Source organism: Microtus pennsylvanicus, chromosome 1 (assembly GCF_037038515.1).
Source record: "Microtus pennsylvanicus isolate mMicPen1 chromosome 1, mMicPen1.hap1, whole genome shotgun sequence".
NCBI lineage: Eukaryota > Metazoa > Chordata > Mammalia > Rodentia > Cricetidae > Microtus > Microtus pennsylvanicus.
In genome coordinates, this window is record NC_134579.1 from 77,204,107 (window position 1) to 77,231,821 (window position 27,715).

Here is a 27,715-nt window from a genome sequence, read left to right on the forward strand (position 1 = left end):
CATCTTCACAGTTCCTGCTATGAGGTCTTCCCTGGAAGCTGCTTCACTGCCCAGTCCGCCCATGGGAGCGCCTCACCACCTGCTGCTTCTAAGCAGTAACCTTCTGTGAGAAGCCAGCAACACTCAGTGGACAAGCCCGGTTTTTTTATCTTTGTTCAATTCAGTGTCAGCTGTTATAATGTTCTTCCCCAGGGTAAACAGACACAGTCCTGTTTGGGAGCACATCTCTGCATTCCCACGGTTTCTCACAAATCAGCCACCTCCATCCCCCCAAATACCTGAGGTCTGAACTTCACTCCACTGACCTCAAACCCATTATACATTGGTCATTTCTCCCTAAGTAGGCACCAATCTCCACAAGGTCACCACTTGCCCTCATTTGCCTCTGAATGAGTCTGTAAGTGGCTGGGGTTCAACAGAAGGCCCCCCATGTTTTCCTACTCTCTTGTAATACAATTACATCCTTCAGCTACATGCCTCCGAACAGGGCAGGAGCCACATCATACGTAAGTCCTCTGTGTAGTGAGGAAGTCAGACCACTGCAAGGCTCCCCCACAAATCCTGAGAGGTTGAGACAGCCCTGCAGGCTAGGGGCTTAGGAGGAAGATTCCATAATCTTCTAGGCTGTGTGCCTCACACAGCCACATGGCCATACACCGAAACCAGGCTAGCCAGCAAACCTGAGGGCAAGTCAAGCTGAAGGCTGGATTGGGCCTGCCCCTAAATATATGGGTGTCTTTTGCTCAGGACTCCCTCTTCAGGACCACACCAGACTTCTGGGAGACCCTTTACTGTACACTGGATGAACACACACTCTGGCGCCCACCTTGGGGCAGGGGAAGGGAAGGAAAGGCCAGTACTTGATAGGCGTGGAGGGCCTGGAGGCTGGATTGGGCAGGGCTGTGGAGGGCGCTGGAGACATTGAGTCGGTAGTGTAGAACTTCCAACTGAGAGACAACAAACAAAGGCCAAGAAGAGGCAGATCAGAGGACATACAGGGTGGGGGAGGGGAAGGGCAGGATAGGGTAGGGGAAGAGAAGAGGGCAGAGAGAAAACATGAGGAGCCCAAGAGAAAGAACAAAAAAGAAAAAAACAAAAAACAAGAACAACAGTTCATCAGTGGCAATACCCAAAAACTGCCCGGCAGCCCTGGGCTCCCACAGGCAATCCCCAGCTCAGACAGATGAACTCTCAAGATCCCTACACATGGCGTGCCCTCACAAGGTCCCTATGCGTGGTCAGCCCTCACAAGGTTCCTACATAGCTGGTCAGCCTTCATAAGATCACCAGGAAGTCTTGGGCTGCTGGAGCTGAAGGCCTCAGGTATGCCCAATTCTGTTTTTCCAGAAGTATAACACTGTCCCACTAACCCTAAAATGACAATGTGTGTGTGTGTGTGTGTGTATATATATATATGACAATGTGTATCAACATGTACACATAACAGCCCACCAAAGCTCACTGTCACTGGGACATGCTATTGCTACCACGTCGAAGCTCAGAAAAGAAACCTCTGAGCCAAGCATAGAAGGACTTCGGGGTGGAGGTGTACAACTGGCCTTCTGCATATATGGGATCCACATGGAACTGACCAATTTATAAAGCCTCTGTCCTGAACATACACATGAAGTATTAAGTAATCTTCATGTATTTTGTTTTGAGACCGGGTCTCATACTGCAGCCTATGTGGGCGTGGAACTTGCAATTCTGCCTCGGCCTCTGGAGTGCCAGATTACAGGCACATGTAGGGAAAACCTTAAAGCAGGACAGGTCAGTTATGTGCAAGAGCATTGTATACAAGGGAATTAATAATGCAAAGACCCAGGAACACTGAGGAGCAGGCTCCGAGGCAGAGGCATCCCTTGGATAAGGAGTGAGGAAGTACCGAGGGACTTCCATGGCTCGACTTGAGAAGTTCACCCAATTCACTGGGAACAGCATACATGTGTGAGGTCCTAGGGTCAACCCCCAGTACCAGAAAAGGGGGAGAGTGAATCTTTAACCAAATCAGCAGATGAGTATATAACCGAACCAATTCTCACATATCTAAAACCATAAACATCCTTCCATGAGATGGTTCTCTCCAATCCGAGTAGATGGGCCCGGGCCCAGGCCACCAGGTTGTTCTGTCCCTACACTGGAAACTGCTAAAGGTGGGGGTGCTTACTAGTTCCAACTGGGGAGACAGACTTTCTACTTCTTGTCTCTCAGCACACAGGGCTTCCAAGGGAAGGAACCCCCAAGAATCCAACAGAGTCTCATCCCCCTAGAGGCTGGGGCAGCCTAGGGACAGCAGAGGTAACAGCCAAGCCAGCAAGCCTCCTGGCCCCACCCAACACCCTCAACCCCACCTCCCTGCAGCACCACTGCCTGCTAAAGCACTTCCAAAGCCAGCACAGTCATGCCCCACAAAGGCCATGCCCTACCAGGAGAAGAAAGAATGGACTTGCCATGGAGCCTCCAGGAAAAAGAACAAAGGCCCTTCCTCACAGGCTTCCTTTGTGCCAGACCCCAGGCTCAAGTGCAGTGCTCCGAGAGGAATCAGGCTCCCCTTCGTGCAGGAACACAGGGCAGGTGCCCTGCAGACCACAGCCAGCACTGACCCTAGTCACGGGGAGTGAGCATGTACTCTGGACAAGTCTGACCTGAGTGGAATCTCAGGTGCCAATTTTTCTGCATGTGGCAGTGGAGGCTTGTTGGGGACTGGAAAGGATTTCTGGAAGGTACAGTACAGGCCCCAGTAACAGGATGGAGCTATAGAGGAGGGCAACTTCTGCAGCTGCCTTCCCTGGTGTCCAGCCACTGGAAACCTCTGGCTGGGTTCTACGTTCTGTCTCAGTAAAAGACAGAAAAGGACAGTCATCCAGGGAACACCAACCTTCCTAGCACGCCTCATCCACCCAAGGTCTGGCCAAGAAGAAGCAGCTGTGGGGAAAAGAGGGAAGTCCTCTTCCACAGAGACAACCCACTGGCCCTTCCCTCTGACCACAGAAGATAAACTCGTCAGAGGGAACAACCCAGAAGGGCCTTTCTGGTTGGCTCTTGAGAGCAGGTGTGGCTTCTACTCACTGGAAAGACAGCAGGAGCGACAGGAATCACTGCAGCAAAGCAAGCCTACCTCAGCAAGACCAAGCCAGGTGGACAAGGCTGAGTCAGCTGGGGGCCTGGGAACCTGGAGAAGCCCAGTACCAGCCTTCCATGTGCCAGCCTAGAGCATGAGCAAGTCCGGCTGGAATCAGGAAGGGTGTCGTGGGCTCTCAGTGGTGCCCAAGGTCTAGGAGGAATCTTCAGCCTTTCCCTGTCCCCCTTTCCCAATGTGATGCTATGAATGGACACGGGGGGGATGGGGGGGCCTCTGCACTTTGCAAGTCGTGGGAGAGAGTCTTCATCTTCAACACAGCGGAATGCTGGAGTCAGAACTGGCTACAGCGATGATGTGGTAGCAGTATCCAGGGCTCACTACTGAGTCAGTTACAGGACACACTTAATGGGAACACCACCACCTATGCACTCTTCATTTTAAGGAAAGTACTCAAGAGTTCATCTGGCCATGACAAGATCCGTCTACAGGGTAAGGAGATCAAGCAGCAGTGTGTGTTGACGTTGCCTGTGACTGTGACTCTCAAGACCCATCGGGCCACTCACTAACTGAACAGAACTGTTTTACTCTGACCAGCTCACTAGAGTACCTGCCCAAGGGGTACCAACATCAGGAGGTTCCAGGGACACTGCCACCTCCACATTTCTGCAAATGAGTGTGCTACCCAGGGAGGAAGGCAAGGGAAAGGCCAAGGAAGAGGAGAGGAGGAAGAGCAGGCAAGGCCACATGCAGGAGGGTCCCAGAGCCCACACATCACAGATGGCTGCTTGCTGATGCTCTGCAAACCAGAGCAGTAAGTAGGCCCAAGAGGTGTAAGGTCACCACAGCATGCAGGAGCTGCTCAGGGCCACCTCAAAGTATCAACTGGACCTACAGCGTTCTCTGTCCCAGAAGACCAAGAGCATTAGACCCAAGCCTGTCCCAGTGGTGGGAAGGGTCTGTAGAACTGCACAGCGAGGACCTCAGGCTCAAAGGTCATCGCTATGTATGATATCCAAGTGAAGGGTGAGCAATGGGCTTCTGCTTCCCTCCATCAAAGCTGGCACAAGTGACTCATGCTGACAAGATACAGCAGGCTAGCAAGGGCATGAGACAGGAGATGGATTAATAACCACAGACACATACCTTGGCATGAGGGGACTGCATTTTCTGGTACATTTCCAGGGAATAATGATGAAGCCACATTTCAACAAAAACCTGCAAAAGGACATTAACTGATCACACTGTCAGCAGGGCATTATACCATTTAATGGTGAGGAAGTCTTTCCAACAAATGGTGCTGGAAACAGGCAGCCCACACGCCAAAGAAGCAAGCTGTGAGGCACCTGATCCCACACACAAGAATTAATGCAAAATGGAATGCTGGCCTATGTACAAGAGCCCAAACCACAAGACTCAGAGGAAAACACAGGGGGACCCTGTGTTATAGCTTTGGCTATAACTCTTTGAGGTGACACCCCCCCCAAAAAAAAGACACCAGGAACGTCATCAAAAACAAGACCCTTTTACAGAGTGAAGGCAAGCGACAAAATAGGAGAACATACGACCTCCCAACCTTTATCTGACAAGGAATTTCTATGTAGAATATATAAATTTAAAAACTTAACCCTATATCAAAAGGACAATGCTCCAAATAGGAGAGACAAAAGCCAATAAAACCTTAAAAGATAGTCAACCTATTGCTAATTATTAGGTAAATCAAAATGACACCACTTCATACCCACTGAGTTACAATAGCCACTCAATTCCCAGCACACATGGTGGTTTACAAGCACCTGTAACTACTGTTCTAGAGGAACTGCTGCCCTCTTCTAACTGGAACATGGTGTACGCATACATGAAGGCAAAATATCCATACACATTAAAAAGAAAAAAAAACGCAAAATAAGAGACAATACTGATTTCCCATGTGAAAAAAAAAAAAAAAGGAACCCATGTACTCTACTTGGAGGGAAGGGGGCAGTGGCTATAAAACAGAAAACAAGCACAGGTGGTGGCACACGCCTTTAAACCCTCCCAGCACTCAGGGGGCAGAGGCAGGCAGATCTCTGTGAGTTCAAGGCCAGCCCGGTCGACAAAGCAAGTTCCAGGACAGCCAGAGCTACACAGTGAAACCCTGTCTTGAAAAACAAAACAAAACAAATAAACAAACAACAGAAAACAGAAAGCAGAACTACCATGTGGCCTCATGATGCTATTTCTAGATACATTATATTCCAAGACCTAAAAGCAGGGGGCTGGAGAGATGGCTCTGTGGTCATGAGCACTTGCTGCTCTTCCAGAGGACCCATGTTCAGTTCACTTCCCAGCACCCACACAGCAGTTCTGATCTAAAACTCTCTTCTGACCTCTGTACTTAAATGATCCATACCCATACATATACACATAAATAAAAGTAAAGCTAAATAAACCTAAAAGTAGATAACTGAACATCAACATTCACAGCAGGCTAATATTCTCAATAGCTAGCTAAAAAGGAGACAAAACCCAAGTGTCTACAGACAGATAAATGGATATAGCCATCTAACAGAGTACTACTTGACCATTAAAAATGAGAGATTTTGTTTATTAGCTTTAGAGACAAAATGTTATAGGCTGGCCTTGAACTTAAGATCCTTCCCTCTCAGCTACCTAAGTCGGGGATTATCAGGATGAGACACTACGTCCAGTAAAAGGTAGGAAATTCTGATCATGCTACGAGAATGAACCCTGAGAACATTACACTAAATAAAGCAAATCAGTCACAAAAATATTCCACATAATCTAGATAAGTCCTCTAGAAATGAGGCGCCTAGAGTAGTCAGATAGTAGAGACAGAAGCAAGATAGGAAAGGGAGATGGAGAACAGCCATGAAGGGTTAGTTCCTTTTTCAAGACAAAATGTGGTTTTACCCCATCCCTCAAAGGATGCATTAGGGAGCATTGTGGAATATGGGCTAAAGGATTCAAAGAGCCAGAGCTCTGTCAGGAAGAGCTGGAGTCAAGTGTCATCTGGACACAAGACCACTGTACTAAAAAACTCACCGCTGCTGGGGTCGCCCACACAAGGTTAGCACGGAAGAAGAAACTCACATGCTCCTGCCCTAACTGAGGAGCTATAACAACTGATGACCTCTGGGAGTGTGGGGGGGGGGGGGCTGTTCTTTGATGGTGTAGCTCCCTGTAGGTCGACTGAACTCCAGGGAAGCCCTAGACTCATGAGTACATGGGCAGCACAGACTGGACTCAGTGAGTTACAAAAACAAGAAAGGAAGGGAGGGGAAGGAAGGAAAAGCAGTATGGGAAGTTGGGAGAAGTAAGGGAATGGGGGGTTGGATCTGGGAGGAGTAGTGGGGATTAGTGTGATCCAAATATACTATATGCATATACGGACTTCTTAAAAAATTAGTCAAAATTAGAGATTTATGCAGTTTGGAAGGGCTCAACAGTTAAGAGTACTTGCTATTCTTGCAATGGTTCAGTTTCCAACACTCACATGGTGCTTACAACCACCTGTAACTGCTTTCTAGAGCATCTGATGTCCTCTCCTGGTCTGCATGCACATGGTGCACATAAACTCCACAGGTGTATGCTACATGCACACACATGCGCACGCATGCATACATAAATGCATGTACACATACATTTGTACTTAACACTACTTAAAAATGGTTAGGATGTACTTAAGAGGCTGAGGTACATGGACAGAAAGTTCTAAGCCAGCCTGGATTACATAGAAAGTGTCTCAAAAAACTCAATGGAAAAAAGATGTTAAAATTAATGTTATATATACTTCCCTACGATTAATTTTTTTATTAAAAAAATAAAAAGAATTGTTGCTCTGGTTCGGAAAACAGAATCCACTTCTTTTGTAAGCCTTGTCTTTGTCATCTGTCTCATGGCAGAGGACACAGAGCCCACTTCCTGTGAGCCATCCGCACCAACACAAACCCTCTGGGAACACTGATGACAATGACCTTCCGGGGCCACTCTGAAAATAAGCAGATTTCTAAAAGCACAGCACCCATATTCTAGTGGTGCACAGTTGGGGACTGAATTCCAGTCTTCCCAGTGCTGCTCTGTTAACCACATGAGCCCCAGAATCCAGCCCTGGAACGAGCTGATTTTCTCCAGACACTGGGACATGGAAGAGGGCAGGGCCACTCACCGAGCCCCTGAGGGACTCTGTCCTTCCACTTGCATCTCCTGCTCAATGGCTGGGAGCTCACTGCTGACCAAGGTGGAGGTTGTGAGGGTTCTCGTCATAGAACATCATACAGGAATGTCTGCAGCAGGACCTAATACTCAGCATATGTTGATCACAGGAAACCAACACTACAGCACAGACAGTGTCACAGGGAACAAGGTAGGGCACATGGAACATGTACATAGATGGATTCATTGGAAACTAGATGGCAGATGAATGAGTATGTCCTCATGAGCAAAACAGTACTGTGGACAAGGGAATCTGGGACAGAAAGTACTGTCTATGACATTTAGCTTACAAGAGTACATCAGTTTCTCTTCACTGCTTTCAAACTGCCATTTAGACTCAGCCTCCAGCTGACTAAGTATCTTTGGGATTCTGCCCCACATGGTGGAAGGTGTTAGCTAGCCGTTTGTTCTGAAAGAGAAGCAGGGACTAGCTGCCTTTGTTTTTACCTGGAGCAGAGTTTCTGACCGCCAGATCTCATGGGACGCAGGGTCTGCATTCACAGATGTCTGATGAGAGATGTGTCGCTTCAAAAGGCTGGTGTGGAGCCCATAGGAGGAAAAGGGCATGGCTGGGGTCCTAACAGGAGATACAGAGACAATAATAAGTTAGAGACCCCTGCTGACAGCAAAATCAGTGACACTAATAGTCACCTACAACATACTGAATCACAGTGCCACAAGGCCCATACTGATACACTTAACACCCTTACTATAAACTGTCTACTTGGCAAATGGGATGCTAAAAAAAAGGAATGACATCAGAAATTTACAACTTATGATACGCTTTATTAATAACTGTGTAACTGAGAATAGGAGATGATAAAATAAATGAGAATTTGACATTCTTAGCCACAAAGTCCTTGGTCCAGGTACAAAGTATAGATTTGAATTTACAGTAGAAAAACCTGGTTAACAACCTTAAGTACAATGACTAAGAACCCATCACCACTAATAGAGCACAGCATCAGCAAAGATCTGATAGGACACTGGGAAGAACTTGGTATTCCTGCTCACTCAGCCCAAGTTGGGCCTAGGCATGCTCAGATACCGAAGAAAGAGAATACCTACACCTAGTCTGCCAAACACACCTAGGAACCTCTGCCACTGTCAGGAAACACAGGAGGAGTGAGGGGCAAAGGGCTACCGAGATGGCTTCTGTCCCAGTTAGTATTTGGTCAACCTTACACAAGCTACAGTCATCTGGGAAGAGGAAATTTAATTGAAAAAGTGGCACCAAACTGTCTGGAGCAAGTCTGTCACGTATCTTCTTGCTCAATAGCTGATACAGGAGGCCCAGCCCAAAGAGGGTGGGGGCAGTGCCACCCCTGCACAAATGGTCCTGAGTTGCTTTAGAAAGCAGGCTGAGCAAGGAGCAAGTTAGTACAAAGTGTTCTTCAATGGCTTCTGCTTTAGTTCCTGCCTGACTTCCCTCAGTGATGGAGATGAAATAGACCCTTTCCTCCCTACATTGCTCTGCTCAGGTCTGTATCACAGCAACAGAACCCAAGACACTAACTGCACAATGAGCCGCTGGAAAGTACCAGACTCTAACCAGCAGACATGGCTGGGGTAGCTGGTAGAACGCTAAACAGGCCCTCAAGATTTGATGAGGGAGTTTGGTAGTAAACTAGCATCCAAGGTGAACAGATGCACTGTGCTCAATCAAGAAGAATGTGATGGCCTCTAGGAAACACAATGGAATACCAAATGGTCCAGGAAAGCAGGGCACATTCGTAACCCAATATTCAGGAGGTGGAAACAAGAGGATCATGAATCTGAAGGCAGTCGAGGCTACACACTGAGAGTGGCTGTACAAAAGAAAACAAACGACTATATATTCTTTACAAACAGCCATAACTGTGTCAGCACAATTTGGAAATCTGGGTTAAAAAGCTTGTGAAAGTTCTTTCTGGCAACTTTTCTTTAAGTGCGATATTACTTCAAAATAAAAGGTTAAAGCAAGCAACAAACTAGGCCCAGGCAATCATTTAGCCCCCGAATTCCACCTTGGAGAGGGTACGAATTTACCAGACCTCCACGCTCTCCCCCTCAGCTATGGAACCACCAGAGATCAGGGTCAGGTCACCAGCCATCAGCACCTCCACAGCCTCACCTCCCACATGGTGAGTCTGAGGTGAAGGTATGCCTGGCAGGCACATACCAGCAGAGATGGGCTGGACCTGAGCCCACATCAGTGCCTGCCCAGACTCCTAGAGCAGTCACCAGAGCTGCATCAGTGCCTGTCCACAGACTCCTAGAGCAGTCACCAGAGCCGCATCAGTGCCTGCCCACAGACTCCTAGAGCAGTCACCAGAGCCGCATCAGTGCCTGCCCAGACTCCTAGAGCAGTCACCAGAGCCGCATCAGTGCCTGCCCACAGACTCCTAGAGCAGTCACCAGAGCCGCATCAGTGCCTGCCCACAGACTCCTAGAGCAGTCACCAGAGCCGCATCAGTGCCTGCCCACAGACTCCTAGAGCAGTCACCAGAGCCGCATCAGTGCCTGTCCAGACTCCTAGAGCAGTCACCAGAGCCGCATCAGTGCCTGCCCACAGACTCCTAGAGCAGTCACCAGAGCCGCATCAGTGCCTGCCCACAGACTCCTAGAGCAGTCACCAGAGCCGCATCAGTGCCTGTCCAGACTCCTAGAGCAGTCACCAGAGCCGCATCAGTGCCTGCCCACAGACTCCTAGAGCAGTCACCAGAGCCGCATCAGTGCCTGCCCACAGACTCCTAGAGCAGTCACCAGAGCCGCATCAGTGCCTGTCCAGACTCCTAGAGCAGTCACCAGAGCCGCATCAGTGCCTGTCCAGACTCCTAGAGCAGTCACCAGAGCCACATCAGTGCCTGCCCAGACTCCTAGAGCAGTCACCAGAGCCGCATCAGTGCCTGCCCACAGACTCCTAGAGCAGTCACCAGAGCCGCATCAGTGCCTGTCCAGACTCCTAGAGCAGTCACCAGAGCCGCATCAGTGCCTGCCCAGACTCCTAGAGCAGTCACCAGAGCCGCATCAGTGCCTGCCCACAGACTCCTAGAGCAGTCACCAGAGCTGCATCAGTGCCTGCCCACAGACTCCTAGAGCAGTCACCAGAGCCGCATCAGTGCCTGCCCACAGACTCCTAGAGCAGTCACCAGAGCCGCATCAGTGCCTGTCCAGACTCCTAGAGCAGTCACCAGAGCCGCATCAGTGCCTGCCCAGACTCCTAGAGCAGTCACCAGAGCCGCATCAGTGCCTGCCCAGACTCCTAGAGCAGTCACCAGAGCCGCATCAGTGCCTGTCCAGACTCCTAGAGCAGTCACCAGAGCCGCATCAGTGCCTGCCCACAGACTCCTAGAGCAGTCACCAGAGCCGCATCAGTGCCTGCCCAGACTCCTAGAGCAGTCACCAGAGCCGCATCAGTGCCTGTCCACAGACTCCTAGAGCAGTCACCAGAGCCGCATCAGTGCCTGCCCACAGACTCCTAGAGCAGTCACCAGAGCCGCATCAGTGCCTGTCCAGACTCCTAGAGCAGTCACCAGAGCCGCATCAGTGCCTGTCCAGACTCCTAGAGCAGTCACCAGAGCCGCATCAGTGCCTGTCCACAGACTCCTAGAGCAGTCACCAGAGCCGCATCAGTGCCTGCCCACAGACTCCTAGAGCAGTCACCAGAGCCGCATCAGTGCCTGTCCAGACTCCTAGAGCAGTCACCAGAGCCGCATCAGTGCCTGTCCAGACTCCTAGAGCAGTCACCAGAGCCGCATCAGTGCCTGTCCACAGACTCCTAGAGCAGTCACCAGAGCCGCATCAGTGCCTGCCCAGACTCCTAGAGCAGCCAGTGGGTCGGTGAGGGGAGGGAGCAGAGAAGCTCAGACAGTTCCTGCTGGGGCAGAAAGGTTTCTAAGGAGAAGGACCAAGAGGCTCAGGGCTAAGGTCCCATTAAAACCTTAGAAAAAAAGGCTGGAGAGGTCCCAACCCACTCTCAAACTGCAGCCATAGCACACTTGCAACTGTGCAGCACAGCAGCAGGCTTAGCATGTGGTCTGGCACAAAAGCTTCCCAGCGCAGGCTCTCCCACTGACCCACTGACTTACACGATCATCTCTTCTCAAGACAAGACAACCTTTTGCCCTCCACTCTACTCATCGCTTTGGGAGAACTCAGACCCCATCTGCAGTGAGGGCCACTCTATGGCAAGGCCTTGTCAATGAGGTCAGAGACAAGTCTTACCCCCTTCTGTCTTTGTCAGGACAAGGGAAGTTGAGAATGGGACCCGATTGGGGAGCCTTGGACAGAGATACCAATACTTAACAAGGCAATGCTTGGGCAATGCTATTAATGAGGCCCCACTCCCAGTAGAAGGACCAGATCTTAATAGTAAGGCAGCCTTACCTGGGAGCTGGTGAGGGGCTGGACCCCCCTGGGCTGGAGGAGAGTGGTGGAGGCACACTGCCTTCAGTGGGCAGGAACCACGACAGGTACCTGTCCACCAGGATGAAATAGGCACAGTCTGAAGTACGAACATGGAGGGACATAGGCATAGGCTAGAAAACCAAAATTGTTATTAGTGCTGTGAGCACTGGCCATTGCAAGGACATCCATGGCCAAGCCCTGTCCTTCACTGTGGGGTCTGCACAAGCCCCCGCTTGCAGAGGTAACCCTTCTGTACCTTTTGAGAGATGAGGCTCAGAGCAAAGAAGAACATATAGTATTCAAATGGATCTGACGACAATGTCAAGGGACAAATGTAGAGGCAATGGGCCACCTTCAACCTCCCACACCTTGGGCCACCAAAGGATACTGAGGGCCAGGTTCAAGCCAATGCCTCCGGTGGCGGGAAACTGGACCTTGTTGTGGTAGAGAGGACTGTCAGGGAGAACATTCTCCTGGATGGATGCCTTCACAGGGCCCTGCAAAGAGAGGCAGGTTGGCGGGCAGTCACCAGCACAGTACCCTCAGCTGTTATAGCCCTAGGGGAGCTGAGGCACAGAGACCCTGCTTTACGGGTACGGGGTCTGACCTCTGGGCAGGGCTGGCTTTAGAATTTTTCCTCTTGTCCTCATAAAGCTTCACACGCACCAGGGTAAGAACTGGGTGTCTTTTGAGTCCTACCTCCTTAGCATCACACCACAACCCTCCCTCAAGGTCTGGAGACTCAGAAGAACAGAGCAATGCAGTTACATGGGTCTGTCTGCTGCTCAGGCCACAGCATGATGCAATCTCCACCAGCAATGTGTGATGAGTTTTTAAAAATGCTACCACCGGAACTTCTAAGCTGTGACTCCTCTCGGGCCCTGAGAGGCACTCCCTGCCCAGTCACAGCACAGCCACCCGTCTGAGCACTCCGCTCCCCAGTACTGCTCACCACCACGGCTTACTCACAGGAAGGCAGGAGACAGGAAAGTCAAAGTTATAGTCTTCAGCTTGAAGCTTATAAACCAACTTCATCATGGGGCCACTGAATATAAAATTTAAAAAGGAAAGGGGCCTGTTAACATGAGGAAGTATTCAGCCCTTCTCAAGCAGGAAACCTACCTACCTTGGGTCTAGAAATTCCATTGCTATGCTGTACTCCACAGGGTTCACACGCCCCTGGAGGCATCGGAGATTCCAACCAACAAGGACACCATCCAGGCTGCCAAAGATGCTCTCCACCAGCCATGGGAAGATGGCATGCAGTTCCTGAAATAGTGCAGAGTGAGGCAGTTGCCATGCTCACTGAGGACCAGTGCCGATCCCTGTCTCTGTTCCAGTTTGCAGCATCACTACGTGCTAAGGTGGCTCTCTTACAGACCCACAAACGCTCTGCTGCACCAGGGAGGAGTAGCTGCCAATTCTTTCGCTGGCATCATGTGACACCCCAACCTTAGATTTGGGTCAATTGAGTCAGTCTTTGACTGAAATATTCTTTACGATTTATTTTTATTATTCTAAAAATTATCTGTATATGTGCATGGGTGTGCGTGTAAGAGCGCAGGTGTCTATGGAGTCCAGAAGCAGGTGTCAGATATCCCGGAGGCAGAGTTACGGATGGTTATAGCTGCCTGCATGGTTGCTGGAGCCTGAACCTGGGCTTCTCTGAAAGAGCAGCAAGTGCTCTTAAGCACTGAGCCATCTTTCTGGCCTCTCTCACCCCCTTCACCAATGTTTTTGTTTTGTTTTGAGACAGAGTCTTACTATGTAGTAGGATGGCCTTCAACTCACAGAAATCCTCCTGCCTTAGCCTCGCAAACGCTAAGACTACTGTCAGTGTACACCACCATACTCAGCCAAGTACAGCAATTTCTAGGCACCGGAGGTGTGACACAACAAGAGAGCACTTGCTTCCATGTGTGGGGCCCTACACCCAGTCCCTAGTATCACAGAACACTAGCAACAACAACAAACAAACTCTAACGGGGACAAAGAACGCTTAGTCAGTAAATGGTGCATTGTACAAGCCTAAAGACCTGAGTTTGATCCCCAGCACTCACACAAAAATAGAAGTGTAGTGGCATATGCTAATAATCCCAGTGCTGAGGAGCCAGGCGGGAGAGTCCCTGGGGCTTGTTGGCCACCCACCCACCGAGCCCAGGTCCCAAACAAGGTGGACAGCGGCTGCGGAACAATACCTGAGGTTGCACACATACCCATAAGAACCTGCACACATACACAAACACGTATACCTCCACATACATAAACATCATTCCCTAAAACCCTTCTGATCTTAACAGACATCTACTAAAAAGGAAAGAAATACTTTTTAAAAAAACAAAAATCAAGTCACTGAAACATAACAACAGTATTAATTTGTTGTCCAGGCCAACTTCTTGGGCTCAACAATTTCAAGCGTGTATTAAATAAACATTCTCAAAGTATTTATATCAGAGGTTCTCAATCTTAGTACCATGGACATTTAGGACTAGATACTTTGTTGTTGTTTTTGAGACAGGGTCTCAGGCAACCAAGGTCGGCCTTGAAGATGCTGTGTAGCCTGTCCTTGAACTCCTGACCCTCCTGCATTCCAAGTGACAGGGCTACGGCTTGCATCACTATGCCAGGCTTTAGGCTGGATACTCTGTTGTTGCAGGAAGCTGTCCTGTGTACTGTAGGGTGTTTCTAGCATTTCTGGCTTCTACCCACTACAGACACATTAAGGAGATACCCAAAGGGACCTGTAGGCAAAGCTGTACCTTGGCTGGAAAATCCTCAATGACTTTCACCAAGTCTTGGCAACGCTGTGCAAAGGGCTTATTCACAGAATCGGCTTTCAGGCTTGCCTAGAAGACAACGTGAGGGAATCGTAAACAGACTCGCTACAATTTGTGTCTAATCAAAAGGGAAACACAAGCATTGGTTCCAGCACTTGACGCATCAAGGGCTGCATGTATCAAAGAGCCACAGCGAGCTTCTAGAAGAAAGATGCTATAATTCTACCACCTTTAGAACAGACATTCTCAGGGGCTCCCTCGGGCAGCCTGTTACTTCAGAGAGCGGCATTATCAAAAGGAAACTGACTCCCCCTGGCCCACAAGTAGGGGGTCAGCGTTAGGATCAGTCCCACAGTCAGGACAGGACTCCTATTGTATGGGTGATACACAGATGTAAAATTTCCACTTCCTCAACCACCCATGATTGCATCTGTGACCAACAGTAAGAATGGCCAATAAATGCTGAGAACAGAACACTTCTATCTTTCTCTCTCTCTCTCTCTCTCTCTCTCTCTCTCTCTCTCTCTCTTTCTCTCTCTCTCTCTCCTTTTGGTTTTTTAAGGCAAGGTTTCTCGTGGAGCCCTGGCTGTCCTGGAACTCAGGCTATAGACCAGGCTGTCCTTGAACTCACAAAGATCTGCCTGCCTCTGCCGCCCGAGTGCTAGGATTAAAGGCGTGCGCCACCACCCAGCCACCTGTTTTCTCTTAATCAGTGGATAGCAACTTACTGGAGTCACATTAAAAAAAGAAGGCAATGATGTAATTATATTATAAACTCAAAAATAAATTAATTTGGAACTATAGACAATGGCCTCTGCCAATTCAATATTCATTTAGACAACAAATAAGCCAGCAAAACACTCAGGACAAAAGCCAAGGAGATCTACTAAGGTCACGGGATATGGGGACAACACACTGACTCCATGGAGAGTTCAGAGACTGAATGCATGTAATATCCTGAACTAAGTGAAGGCAAGTAAGTATTCTAACACTGATTTTGGTATTGTTTCCTATTTTTAAAAAAAAATCTAGCAGAGAGATTTTCAAATCAGCTGAGTACGGTGGGACAAGCCCACAATAATCCCAGCACTTGGTGAACTAAGGCAGGATGGACTAGACTTCAAGAGGCCTGCACAGCCAGGTATGGTAGTGCACACCTTTAGTCCCAGCACTCATGAGGCAGAGGCAGTCGAATCTCTGTGAGCTCAAAGTCAATCTGGTCTACATAGCAATTTCCATAACAGTCAGAGTTACATAAAAAGACCCCCCGTCTCAAAAAACAGAGGGCAGCAGGGCTCTATAGCAAGGTTCTTTGTCCCCTAAAAATGAGTCCTTCAAATCAGAAGAAAGAAGTCCTAAGTCCCTCTGCTATAGAATCACCCCCAGCAACTCTCCCAAAGGTAGCTGACACTTACCAGGAGAAAGCTGGGCTGTTGCAGGTGAGGGAATGCCATAGCAGCCTGTGGCAAGTCAGCAACGGCCGTGCTAGGAAACCACTGTGGAAAAGCAAAGACAAAACCTCTGCATCTTCTACACAACAGACTAGACAATTTCACAGTGCCCAGGAGAGCAGGTGCTGAGCTTGTCACAAATCACACCACATATTCCTTTGATTTCTAAAATGCCACGCTCATACAGACCACAGCTTCGGAGGTGGCCACTGCTTGGTTAGACTTATATAGCACTTGCTAGATGCTTGGACCGGCTTTAAGAGCCTTCCATTTGTTTCCTTATCTAATTACAGTGACAGGCAGAACATCTCCCAAGACTGTTCTTGCATGGCTATTCAAACACCCCTCTAATCACTGATGTAAAGAGAGTTTAAAGAACCAACTGAAGTACAATGTCAGTGGACACAAAGCAGAGTTCAGCTAGAAGTCAAGATCTCGAAGGAACTGGATTCTGAGAGCCACTTGAGAAAGCTTGGAAGCAGATTCCTCCCCCAAGTCTGCAGATCTGAGCAGATCTCGGTTTGGCTCCTCTAATATTCTACGCAGATACCTCACTTAAGTTGGCTCGGCCTTGCGACTTTGTAACTAAAAGAAAGCAAATGCAAAAGGTGCTAAGTTCGGAAGGGCAGAAAGTCCATCTTCACATAACCTCATGAGGCGGACACAAATAAGGAAGCAGGTGGAACACTGCAAAAGCTTTCTTGACACCCAACCAGTAAGCAGCAGAGCCAAGACCCAGGTAAACTCCTTACAAACCTCTTATTTGAAAGAGAAGGGCAAAGCATATAACGTGATCTTTCTAACAAATGAAGAGCAAGTTCTAGGAAGGAAGCCTTTGAAATGGCCACCAAAAATTAGGACTAGCTCTGCAGCTTCCTATCTCTCTGGCCACCGCAGTCAGAAACACTAAGTAATCATAGTCAACAAGGACAGAGAAGAAGCCTGCATTCCACTGATGGACTAGTGAGGTCTTTCCCCACAGCTCTGCCCATTACAGGAGTAAAGATGCCAAGGTGGCAACTGGCAGTCTGTGAGGAGAGAAGTTGAGCAGCAGGAGCTGAAGGAAGCTGCAGTTTTGAGGAGACCACACCAATCTATGCCATTTGGCAAGACAATCACTTCCCAGCTTTTTCCAATTCTTAAACTATCGGTTTTAGTATTAAGGAAAACTTAAAATGTCTCAGTCCTGACCAAAATTACAAACTACTCCAAAATGATCAGAGCGGCACAAAACTGTGGAGTATTTGATAAGGACAAAGCTCTAGTGGAGACAAGTAACTCTCTCCTCACAGAAAGCAGGCAACTGAAAGGGAGGGCCAGAGATCTCAAACGTGGGTCTTTCCACGGCTTTTTCAACGACTCTTACCCACTTGATTTGAGACCCTGTCAGCCACGCCCCGTGCCACTGCGCAGGCAGTGCCAAAGGCGTTCGCTTCACTTGACCCCTCAATACCCACTTTCTTCAGGCGCGGATTTCAGCTCTGTCTTTGAGGTTTCTAACGACTGAGCATTAACGCTCTCAGGCCAAGATTATCGCGCCACAGCCAGGCCCTCCTTTGGCTACTCTATGAGAAGCTGCGGCTTGCCCCCATTTATTGATCGCGAAGTTTCGAGACTACCCTATTACAGAGGAGGAAACCGAGGCTCGGAAAAGTCAGAAGGTAGAGAACCTGGACCCACACCGAGTTCTACGACCAACACCACTAGCTAAGCCCAAGGTTCAGTTTTCACTCCAAGTCCTCCCTCCCTCAACTCCCGCATCACGAGTCCATCAAGCCCCTACCGGGACTGGCTGTGAGGACCACGCAGGAAGGCGGCAGAAAGGCATGGCCCTGGAGGTGGCGTGAGGGTGCAGCTGGGCCCTCCGCTCCCCGCCGGCCCCGATTCGCAGGAGCTGCCGGGAGCCCCGAAGTCCCAAGGCTCGGGGAAGAACCGAGCCGGCCTCGGCGGGGACTCGAGGAAACCGCACGGTGCGGGGCTGCCTCACGCGCGGCTTCCGCCACTCACCTGCGGTGCTGATCGCACAAATCTCGAGCTTCACAAAATATGGAAACCGCCATTCGGCCACTCGGCGCCGAAATGTCGTCATCAAGCCGCGTCGGGAACCACGCCCCCTTGCTTTGGCGGGAATCGAAGAGGCTCAGCCTGAGGTCTGAAATACGGAGGAAAGCAAAGGAATAAATTTCAAGAAAAAATAGATATAGGCAAGAATTTTTTACACATGACTTCATTGTCGCAGAAACAGCTCGGAGAATTAAAAATGGGACTACATAAAATTAAAAAGTTTATACAAAAGATACGGAGTAGAGAGAACAGTCAGCCTAAAGAATGGGAGAAAATCTTTCCCGGATGTACTTAAGGGCGAAGGATGACGTTAATATCTACAATGCAAAAAGAACTACGACAATTAAGCACCCAAACTACCAACAGAGAGTTTTCTCCAAAGAAACAGGGCCGGCTAAGTGTCATCCAAAGGACCTCAAGGCCCACATAGGCGTGTGTAATAAAGGAAGAGAAAGTAGGTGTGAGCTCTGAAACTAGAATGATGATGACAAGGGAAGAGGCTGGAGGAACAAGAGGACACACGTGACATGAAAGAGGACTGGAAAGGTACAAGGGGGGGAGGAGAAGAGTAGGAAGGCGAATCAACAACAACAAAAGCCATTTACAAAATCCTGACACTTTATAAGCTAATTAAAATTTTTAAAAACCAAGAGCCCTTAAGGGATGCTTCAAGTAGGGAACCTACACAAAATAGATAATTACGTGTAATCGTGAATTCCTGTCATCCAGCAGGCATTTACCAAGATCCAGTATTTGCCAGGCACGGTTCTGGGGTGCTGCTTTCCACCATACCGTGCCCATGCCTAAGACACTGCCCCGTGCACACTAGGCACTCAGTACAAGTCAAACAATCAACTATGAAAAGATTCCTCCTGACCTTACCCCCTGTCCTCCATGCTGGAGCTGCCTGGCTGGGACCTGTGGAACAGCCTGGGCCACCAGAAGCCAGAGGGGTGGAGGGGTGGGCAAGAGAGGTGGTGCAGGAGTGTTTTACCTGCCTGTCTGTCTGTGCACCACGTGGACACCACCTGGTGACAAAGAAGGGCAGAGAGAGCATCAGATCCCCTGAGACTGGAGTTACACACAGTTGTAAACTGCCATGTGGGTGCTGGGAATTGAACCCCTGTCCTTTGGAAGAACAGCCAGTGCTCTTAACTGCCTAGCCATCTCTTCAGTTTCATTCAGCTACCCTCTCCCCCATTTATGAGTGTTTTGTCTGCATGTATATCTGTGTACCATGTGTATGCCTTGCTCTGGCAGAGGCCAGAAGAGGGCTTTGGATCTCCTAAGACTGGAGTTACAAACAACTGTGAGTTGATACGTTCATTTTTTTTATTGTTGAGCCATCTCTCCAGTTTCCTTCCTTCCTTCTTTCCTTCCTTCCTTTCTTCCTTCCTTCCTTCCTTCCTTCCTTCCTTCCTTCCTTCCTTCCTTTTTTTGACACAGGACCTAGAACTCAGAAGTTCCTGGCCTCTGCCTACTGAGTACTTGGACTGAAGGCATGCACCACCATACCCAACTAAGCCTTCCATTTCTAAGCTTTTCTAGCATGCCCCTTAAATGAAGAAGCTTTCCAAATAGCAGATTTGGTGATGGGGTGGGGTGGGGAAACCCCTGACTTTTTTAACTAAAAATTTTTTTAAAAAAGAGACATTTATGGGGGCTGGAGAGATGGCTCAGAGGTTAAGAGCATTGGCCTGCTCTTCCAAAGGTCGTGAGTTCAATTCCCAGCAACCACATGGTAGCTCACAACCATCTGTAATGAAGTCTGGTATCCTCCTCTGGCCTGCAGGCGTACACACAGACAGAATATTGTAAACATAATAAATAAATAAATAAATATGAAAAAGACACATTTATGTAGTGTATTTGTGTGTGTGCCTGTGGGCCATGCAGTATGAATATGAGGAAGTCAAAGTTAACAGACAATTTCTGGAAGTTGGTTCTCTCCTGTCACCATGTGGGGTCTAGGAATGAAAACATGTATATCAGTGCTGTTCTTGCTGCCTATGCTAATAGAGGCGACTGGAGCCTAGACATTCTGTTCATTCATGAGCAAAGGTAGGCAGCACAAGCGATATAGGTTTCTATAGAAACTGTGATTGTAAACAACGCAACAGCAGCCATGCCGAGGGGCTAAGGGAACCGGAGACGACACCTCCACTTGCCCCTCCACACTCAATGCTTCTCCTCTTCAATCTCTGTGCCCATGGCTCCCATGCTCACTTCTCCACAATCCTCCAGAGCTGCCAGGGCCACCTGTGCCTCGGACATGCCTCACTCTTCATGCATTCTCCCCCATACCAGTACCTTCTTGGCACACCTGAGATGGAGCGTGTGACCCGAGTAAGCCCCAGCCTCTGCTGTGATGCTGATGTGGCTGAACATTCACACAGCCCCCCCGCACCTTGTCCAGGTCTCCACTGGGGACAGCCTGGTAGTTACTGCTCACCTGCCTGAGAAGGGACAAAAGCACCCCAACCCACACAAATACACTTGAGTCCAGAAACAGTGGCTACTTTCCTTTAAAAAGAAGACATACTTTGTTACCATTCCATGACCCCCTTCTGCCCACACTCTGAGCACACACGCCCAAGCACCCAAGCACTGAGCCCTTGTTTGTGACAGTCGCAGTGCTGGGACAGTGGGAAGATGGTTCTGGTCAAGGAAAAAGTACAGTACTAGACATGATCTACTCCGTGCTCAAATGGAGCGACAAGAGGACACTCTGAAGTGGCGACCAAGGGAAGGCACCTTGAGTTTCAGAATCAAGAAAGTACATGACCAGAGGTGTCAGCAACAGTGAATAGGATTAAATGGAGCAGGAAGCAACAACGAGTTCTCAAAGGGTAAGGTACTACAAATTCCAAGTTTTCCAACTGCTTTGTTACAAGTGCTCAACTCTGCCGATGCACTGCACACACACACACACACACACACACACACACACACACACACACAGACACACCAACCTATTCAGGACTGTACATGCTTTCCACATAAAAGTGCTCAGCTCTGCTGGTGCACTGCACACGTGCACACACACCAACCTATTCAGGACTGTACATGCTTTCCACATAAAAGTGCTCAGCTCTGCTGGTGCACTGCACACGTGCACACACACACACACACACACACACACACACCAACCTATTCAGGACTGTACATGCTTTCCACATAAAAGTGCTCAGCTCTGCTGGTGCACTGCACACACACACACACACACACACACACACACACCAACCTATTCAGGATTGTACAGGCTTTCCATGTATAAGAAGGCACCTGGCCCAATATTCAGAAGAAGATAATTCCAGAGCAAATAGTCTTCATTACAGCCAATGTAATGAAGTCAGTATACATAACTGGTGGTGTGGATTTCTTTTAATCCCAGCACTCGTATAGCACGAATAATAAAAACCCAGAGAGAGATATTGGGGCTCAAGCTGAAAGATCAGAGAAGTGAAGCAGGCAGTCACTGGCTCTTACCTCTCCCTCAGACCAACATGAGCAATACTGCCTCCACGAATCCTCAGGCTGAGAGGGAGACTGAGAGCTGTCTCCTTCCCTCTTATATTCCTCTCTGGTGCTGGGACTAAAGCATGCACTATCACTGCCCGGCCTTTATGGCTAACTAGTGTAGCTGCTGGGAGTAAAGGTGTGAGCCACCACTGCCTGACTGGTGTGGCTGACTAGTGTGGCTGCTTTGCACTCTGATCTTCAGGCAAACTTTATTTATTAAAACAAAAATAATGTACCACCGTATTTCCCCCTTTTGTCTAAAATAAAAAAGAAGGCTATAACTAGCAGAAGAAAAACTATATATACTAAGTACAATAACTGTTGATATATTTATTACCTGTATGACCTGGGATTTCCCTCTGTATGCTGTGAATGTGTTTTATTACCATTGGTTAATAAAGAAGCTGTTTTGGCCAATGGCTTAGCAAAACAAGACAGGTGGGAAATCTGAACAGAGTTATATAGAGAGAAAGTAGGCGGAGTCAAAGAGACACCATGTAGCTGCTGAAGGAGAAAGTCACCACTGGAATTTTACCTGTAGGCCACAGCCTCATGGCGATACATAGATTAATAGAAATGGGCTAATTTAAGATTAAAGAGCTAGCTAGAAATATGCCTGAGTCATTGGCCAAATAGCATAATTAATATTGTTTCTGTGTGATTATTGAGGTATGGGTAGCCAGGAAACGAAAAAGCAGCCTTTGTTTATACCTGTATATATTGTATATAATCACTGTACTTATTTTTTTACTTTAGACAAAAAGGGGGAATGTAGTGATATTTCATTTGTATTTAATAAATAAAGCTTGTCTGAAGATCAGAGAGTAAAACAGCCACCCTGGTCAGCCTTATAGACCAGGCAGTGGTGACACACACCTTTAATCCCAGTAGCCACACCAGTTTGCCATAGAAACTGGGCAGTAGTGCTGCATGCCCTTAATCCTGGCCCCAGAGAGGAATATAAGACAGCAGGAGACAACTCTCAGTCAGTCTCATTTTAAGGATTTCTGGAGGCAGGATTGCCATTGCAGTTTGAGGTAGAGGTAAGAGCAAGTGGCTGGCTACTTTGCTTTTCTGACCTTCAGGTTGAACCCCAGTACCTATCTCTGGGATTTTATTAATTATGCTTAATTAGCTATATAATATATACAGGCAATAAGTACATCAATGTCTAGTCCATTTGTATTTGACAAATTAAAAAAAAATACCCCATAGCTATGCTATCTTGATGAGTCCAAAAGGCTGTACCTAATTCACTTTCTATTTTAATTTGCATTATAAAATTATCTTTTAATGTCTCTCAACCTTTAATACTTTAGACCTCTTTAGCGAGTTTCTCTTATGAGCCTGGTAACCAAGGAAAACTATAACTATCTAGTCTTTAACTACCTCAGAGATCAGAGAAGGAAATAATATTAACTTAGTAAGCAGGAAGTACAAGCAAGCAACTTCCAAAAAACATGAGAAATGACAGAAACAGCTGGCTGCCTGGACTATCACCCAGATTTCCTCTGCAACATTGGGGCATCCATCTTCGGCCTACAGGCCTAGGATATTTGACAGACTTTTCTGTGAAGCAGGATATTCTGGAGGGCTGTCCTGCCTTATCTTGACAATATTTGACAGTCACTTTCTTGTGTATCCTGCTTGTCCAATTAGAACAGCATACTGTCGGAAGTTGAGGCAAGGGCATTTTCTTGCCCAGTGGCTTACTTTTGCCACATAGAAAGTAAACTCCATGTGGAGTTTGTTCGATGCCCATTATCTTCTCTGAAGTAGGCTGGTGCTGTCAGCAGCAGACATGTCTCACTGTCATAAAAAAAAAAAAACCAAACATATGTGTCAGGTGGTGATGGCACACGTCTTTAATCCCAGCACTTGGGAGGCAGAGGCAGATGGATCTCTGTGAGTTCGAGGCCAACCTGGTCTACAAGAGCTAGTTCTAGGACAGGCTCCAAAACTACAGCAAAACCCTTTCTCGAAAAACCAAAAAAAAAAAAAAAAAGATTTAACTCAGAGATCTTTTCCACATAAGATTTAATTTTTTACTCTGTTTATGTGATAAGAAGTTCTAGTCTAAGATAATATCTTCCCTCTGTATTAAAATTCCTATAGGGGAATATTTGAAGGGTAATATGACCAGAATGCAGTTAAGATTCAGGTCCACATGATTCACATGTGCCTTCTGTAATTTCTCTTCAATCAAAGTCAATTCTCTCTCAGCTTCAGCTGATAATTTCCTGGGACTATCTAAGTCCTTTTCACCATCTAAGGTTTTGTTTAAATTAATCAGTTAATCAATGCACTGTAGATGGGTAATACCTCCTAGCAATCTTTGAAAATAACTTAAAGTCTGCATTCTATCTGTCCTAATTTGCACCTTTTGAGGTCTAATTTTTTTAAATAAAGAGCTCTCCAGGCATATATTTTGATTATATATTGTTCTTTTTTTAAAGATTTATTTATGTTATGTATATGAGTGCTTTATCTGTATGTACACCTTTAAGACAGAAGAGAGCATCAGATTCCACTAGAGATGGTTGTGAGCCACCATGTGGGTTCTGGGAATTGAACTCAGGACCTCTAGAAGAGCAGCCATTGCTCTTAACCACTGAGCTATCTCTCCAGGCCTGAGGTCTAATTTTTTATAAACTTATTTTATAGCCTAAATAATTAATAAAATCTCCACTTGTATTTTTTCAGGAGCAATTTGTAATCCTCAACAAGGCAAACTTTTCTTTACTTCTTTAAACATTCTTTCTAAAGTACATTTGAATCAGGTAGTAAAATGTCATCCATGTAATGGTAAACTATATGTTGAGGAAATTGCTTACGTTTCATGCCCAATGGCTGTTGTACAAAATATTGGCACAGGGTGGGCCTATCTAACATTCCCTGTGGGAGAATCTTCAATTGATATCTCTTAGTAGGCTGAGAATTATTATTGTAAGTAGACATTATGAAGGCAAATTTTTCTCTGTCCTTTTCTTGTAAAGGTGTAGTGGAGAAACAATATTTTAAATCAATAACTGTAAGAGATCATCCTTTAGGCAATAAAAAAGGCAAAGGAATTCCAGACTGTAGAGAATCAATTGGCTGAATCACCTTATTAATAGCTCTTAGATCTGTTACCATTCTCCATTTTCCAGATTTCTTTTTCACAATGAATACAGGAGAATTCTAAGGGCTGGCTGATTTTTCAATATACTAAGCATTTAGTTGCTTCTGTACCACCTCTTTCTATGGCCTGCAGTTTCTCTGTTGTTAAAGGCCATTGTACAACCCACACAGTTTTGTCTGTCAACTATTTTAAAGGTAAGGCTGTTGGTACCTTTGGAAGATCAGGAGCTGTTGTGCCCTGTTCATGTACAACCTGAATGGTTGGTGACTGTTCTTTATAATATCTTGTAATATTTTTTACAGAAATATATTAATTTATGGTTTGTTTCTAAGATTGGGAATGTTAATCTGAGTATTCCATTTCTGTAACAAATAATGTCCCCAAAAATTCATTGCTATGTTAGCAACATATAACTTTAATATTTCTCTATGTCCTTCTAGCCCTATACATTTGACCCATCTCATGCTCTATTTTACCTGAGATAAAGTTCCATTCCCAAAAAGCTGCACATTTACCTTCTGAAGAGACCAATTTGGATGCCAAGAGTCTGATAAAATTATTGTTACATCCGCACCTGTGTCTACCAGACCTTCAATGACAACACTATTTTTTGTATTTGTAATTTGGTCTTTGTTCATTTATAGAGGTTTGCCAAAATACTCACTTTATAGTTTCTTCTGATTTTTTGTTCTATCTTTTATAGCTGTTCTATTATCCAGAACAGCATGTTTTTTTTTTTAAATAAAGGCCTTAGGTTCTCTAATTGCTGTGAACTAGATTTGACATAGGGGCCTGCAAGAGGTCCCTCAAGGAGTTTCCTGATGGCAAGGATTACCTTGAATGTCTCTTGTTGATCTATATTCATTAGTCCAATGCCTGCCTTTGCCACACCTTCCACATTATCCAGAAAGGAGGGTTGTTCTGTTTGGATTATGCTTAGAAAAAAACATTGTTTATAGGAATGCCCTATTTACCATCCCTTTTAAAGTGACTTTATTTGCCACAATTATAACACTTAACATTTTGTTTTTTCCTCCAACCTCTGGAAACCACCTTTCCTATCCATGCATCATCATGGTCATGAGATTCAATATTAATTGTATCTTGAATCCATTCCTTCAGAGGTGATGACCTTTCCTTTAATTATTCTTTTGCATTGAGAATTAGCATTTTAAAAAACCAAAGATCCAATTATTATTTGCCTAGCTTCTGAATTTGGTATCATTCTATTCACTGTTGATGTCAATCTTTGTAAGAAATCCGTGAAGGTTTCTTTTGGGCTTTGTATGACTTTAGATTCAATCTTCTTTCCTACTTCTTCAATTCTGTCCCAAGCATTCAAAGTTGCTGTATGGCATAAAGCCAGGATGTGATCATCATATAGGGATGCCTTTCTATAGGAACATAGTCTCCTTCTCCAAGAATTTGGGAGATTTCCTTACCTCTAGCTTTACTCCATTGTTCAATAGTCTTAGCCTCTTCTCTGAACCAGGTTCTTCATTGTAATTGTGGACCAGGCTGTAAAACACCTTTAACCAAGTCTATCTAGTCTTTAGAGATAATTGTATTACAAACTGACCGTAAGTTTAACATTTGCTTCACAAAAGGTGAATGCATGCCATATGAGACTATTGCTTCCTTGAATCTCCTTAAATATAACATTGGCACAGGAGTCCATTCAGGCGTTATAGAGCCTCTATCATTTGGCAATTCCTGTAAGGTTACTAGATATATTAAGGTTTGTTGTTTGAAAACCTTAGGCTGTTCCTTTCTCACCTTATAATGCAACACTAAAATTGGTTCTCCATTAAATTCCTCTGGGCCTGTAGCTCGGCACTCATACCAAACACCTTTTTAAGAGATAAACCAAGAATTATCAAAACAACAACAAGGATTATCAAAATGATAATTAACAGTATGTCAATCCTGGTTGACTATTCCTTCATTTAGTTATTCCATTTTTAAATCAAGCATTACATAATCATACAGAGACCTAACTTTCTCTATTGTGTCTTCCACTCTTTAAAGGGGAAAAAACTCTCCGTTTTCACTAATTCCTCCCTTAAAGAATTCCCAATTTTCTCACCAAGTCTTCCACTGATGATGGTGAATGTGTGAGGCTTATTGCTGCTGCATAGATCGGTAAAAGCCTGACTGGATTTCAAGGCAGCTACCTAGTTTGGCAGCATCCTGAGAAGGGGGTTTAGGGAAAGCCTGACAGAAGAAAAGAAAAAAACAACCTAGCCAGCAGGACGGTGACTCTGGCTGCGTGTAGCTCTGGCCTATGCCAGTGACTGTAAAGCCATAAGCAAACAACTTTTTCATGAATTTGTACCCCCAAAATTGGGTACCAGATGTAGCATAAATAATAAAAACCCAGAGACAAATACTGGGGTTCAAGCTTAAAGATCAGAGAAACAAAGCAGCCAGCCACTAGCTCTTACCTCTCCCTTAGGCCAAAATGGACGATCTCACCTCTATGAATCCTCAGACTGAGACTGAGACCTGTCTTCTCTAATGCTGGGATTAAGAAGACATGCACCACCACTGCCCGGCCTCTATGGCTAACTAGTGTGGTTGCTGGGATTAAAGGTGTGTGCCACCACTGCCTGGCCTGTATGGCTGATTAGTGTGGCTGTTTTGCTCTCTGATCTTCAGGAAAGCTTCATTTATTAAAACACAATTAATATACCACTATATACTCAGGAGGAAGAGGTAGGCAGATCTCCATTAGTTCCAGTCCAGGGCTATAGGGGGAAAAGTCTTTATTAAGAATGTATGGGGGGGCTGGAGAGATGGCTCAGTGGTTAAGAGCATTGCCTGCTCTTCCAAAGGTCCTGAGTTCAATTCCCAGCAACCACATGGTGGCTCACAACCATCTGTAAAGAGGTCTGGCGCCCTCATTTGGCCTTCAGGCATACAGACATAATATTGTATACATAATAAATAAATAAATAATAAAAAAAAATTTTAAAAAAAGAATGTATGGCAAGGCCCTAAAGATAGGATTAGTGATATGTGCCTGTAATCACAGCCTGTGGAAGGCAGACACAGGAGGATCACACAAATTTGAGTCTAGCTTTGTTTGCCTAAACTC

The 27,715-nt window shown here is 46.5% G+C and overlaps 1 protein-coding gene across 5 annotated transcripts in view; it reads right to left on the bottom strand.

The window, feature by feature from the left end:
- The window catches only part of Smpd4 (sphingomyelin phosphodiesterase 4), a 30,152-nt gene extending 12,108 nt beyond the window's left edge, over positions 1-18,044 (bottom strand). For 3 of the 5 annotated variants that reach the window (XR_012910395.1, XR_012910394.1, XM_075970013.1), the window contains exons 1-11: positions 17,919-18,044; positions 15,876-15,956; positions 14,443-14,529; positions 12,810-12,952; positions 12,653-12,728; positions 12,072-12,180; positions 11,940-11,992; positions 11,663-11,814; positions 7,742-7,871; positions 4,226-4,297; positions 861-947 (exon numbers count right to left, since the gene is read on the bottom strand). Coding sequence is in view for 3 of the 5 variants with exons in the window: in XM_075970013.1 (XP_075826128.1) it covers positions 861-947; positions 4,226-4,297; positions 7,742-7,871; positions 11,663-11,814; positions 11,940-11,992; positions 12,072-12,180; positions 12,653-12,728; positions 12,810-12,952; positions 14,443-14,529; positions 15,876-15,914 (948 nt within the window). In the remaining 2 variants the exon portion in view is untranslated. Of the gene's footprint in view, positions 1-860; positions 948-4,225; positions 4,298-7,741; positions 7,872-11,662; positions 11,815-11,939; positions 11,993-12,071; positions 12,181-12,652; positions 12,729-12,809; positions 12,953-14,442; positions 14,530-15,875; positions 15,957-17,918 lie in introns of those variants that run through there. The other 2 variants (XM_075970040.1, XM_075970031.1) reach the window with 2 other exon arrangements.
- Between the last annotated feature and the right edge of the window lie 9,671 nt (positions 18,045-27,715).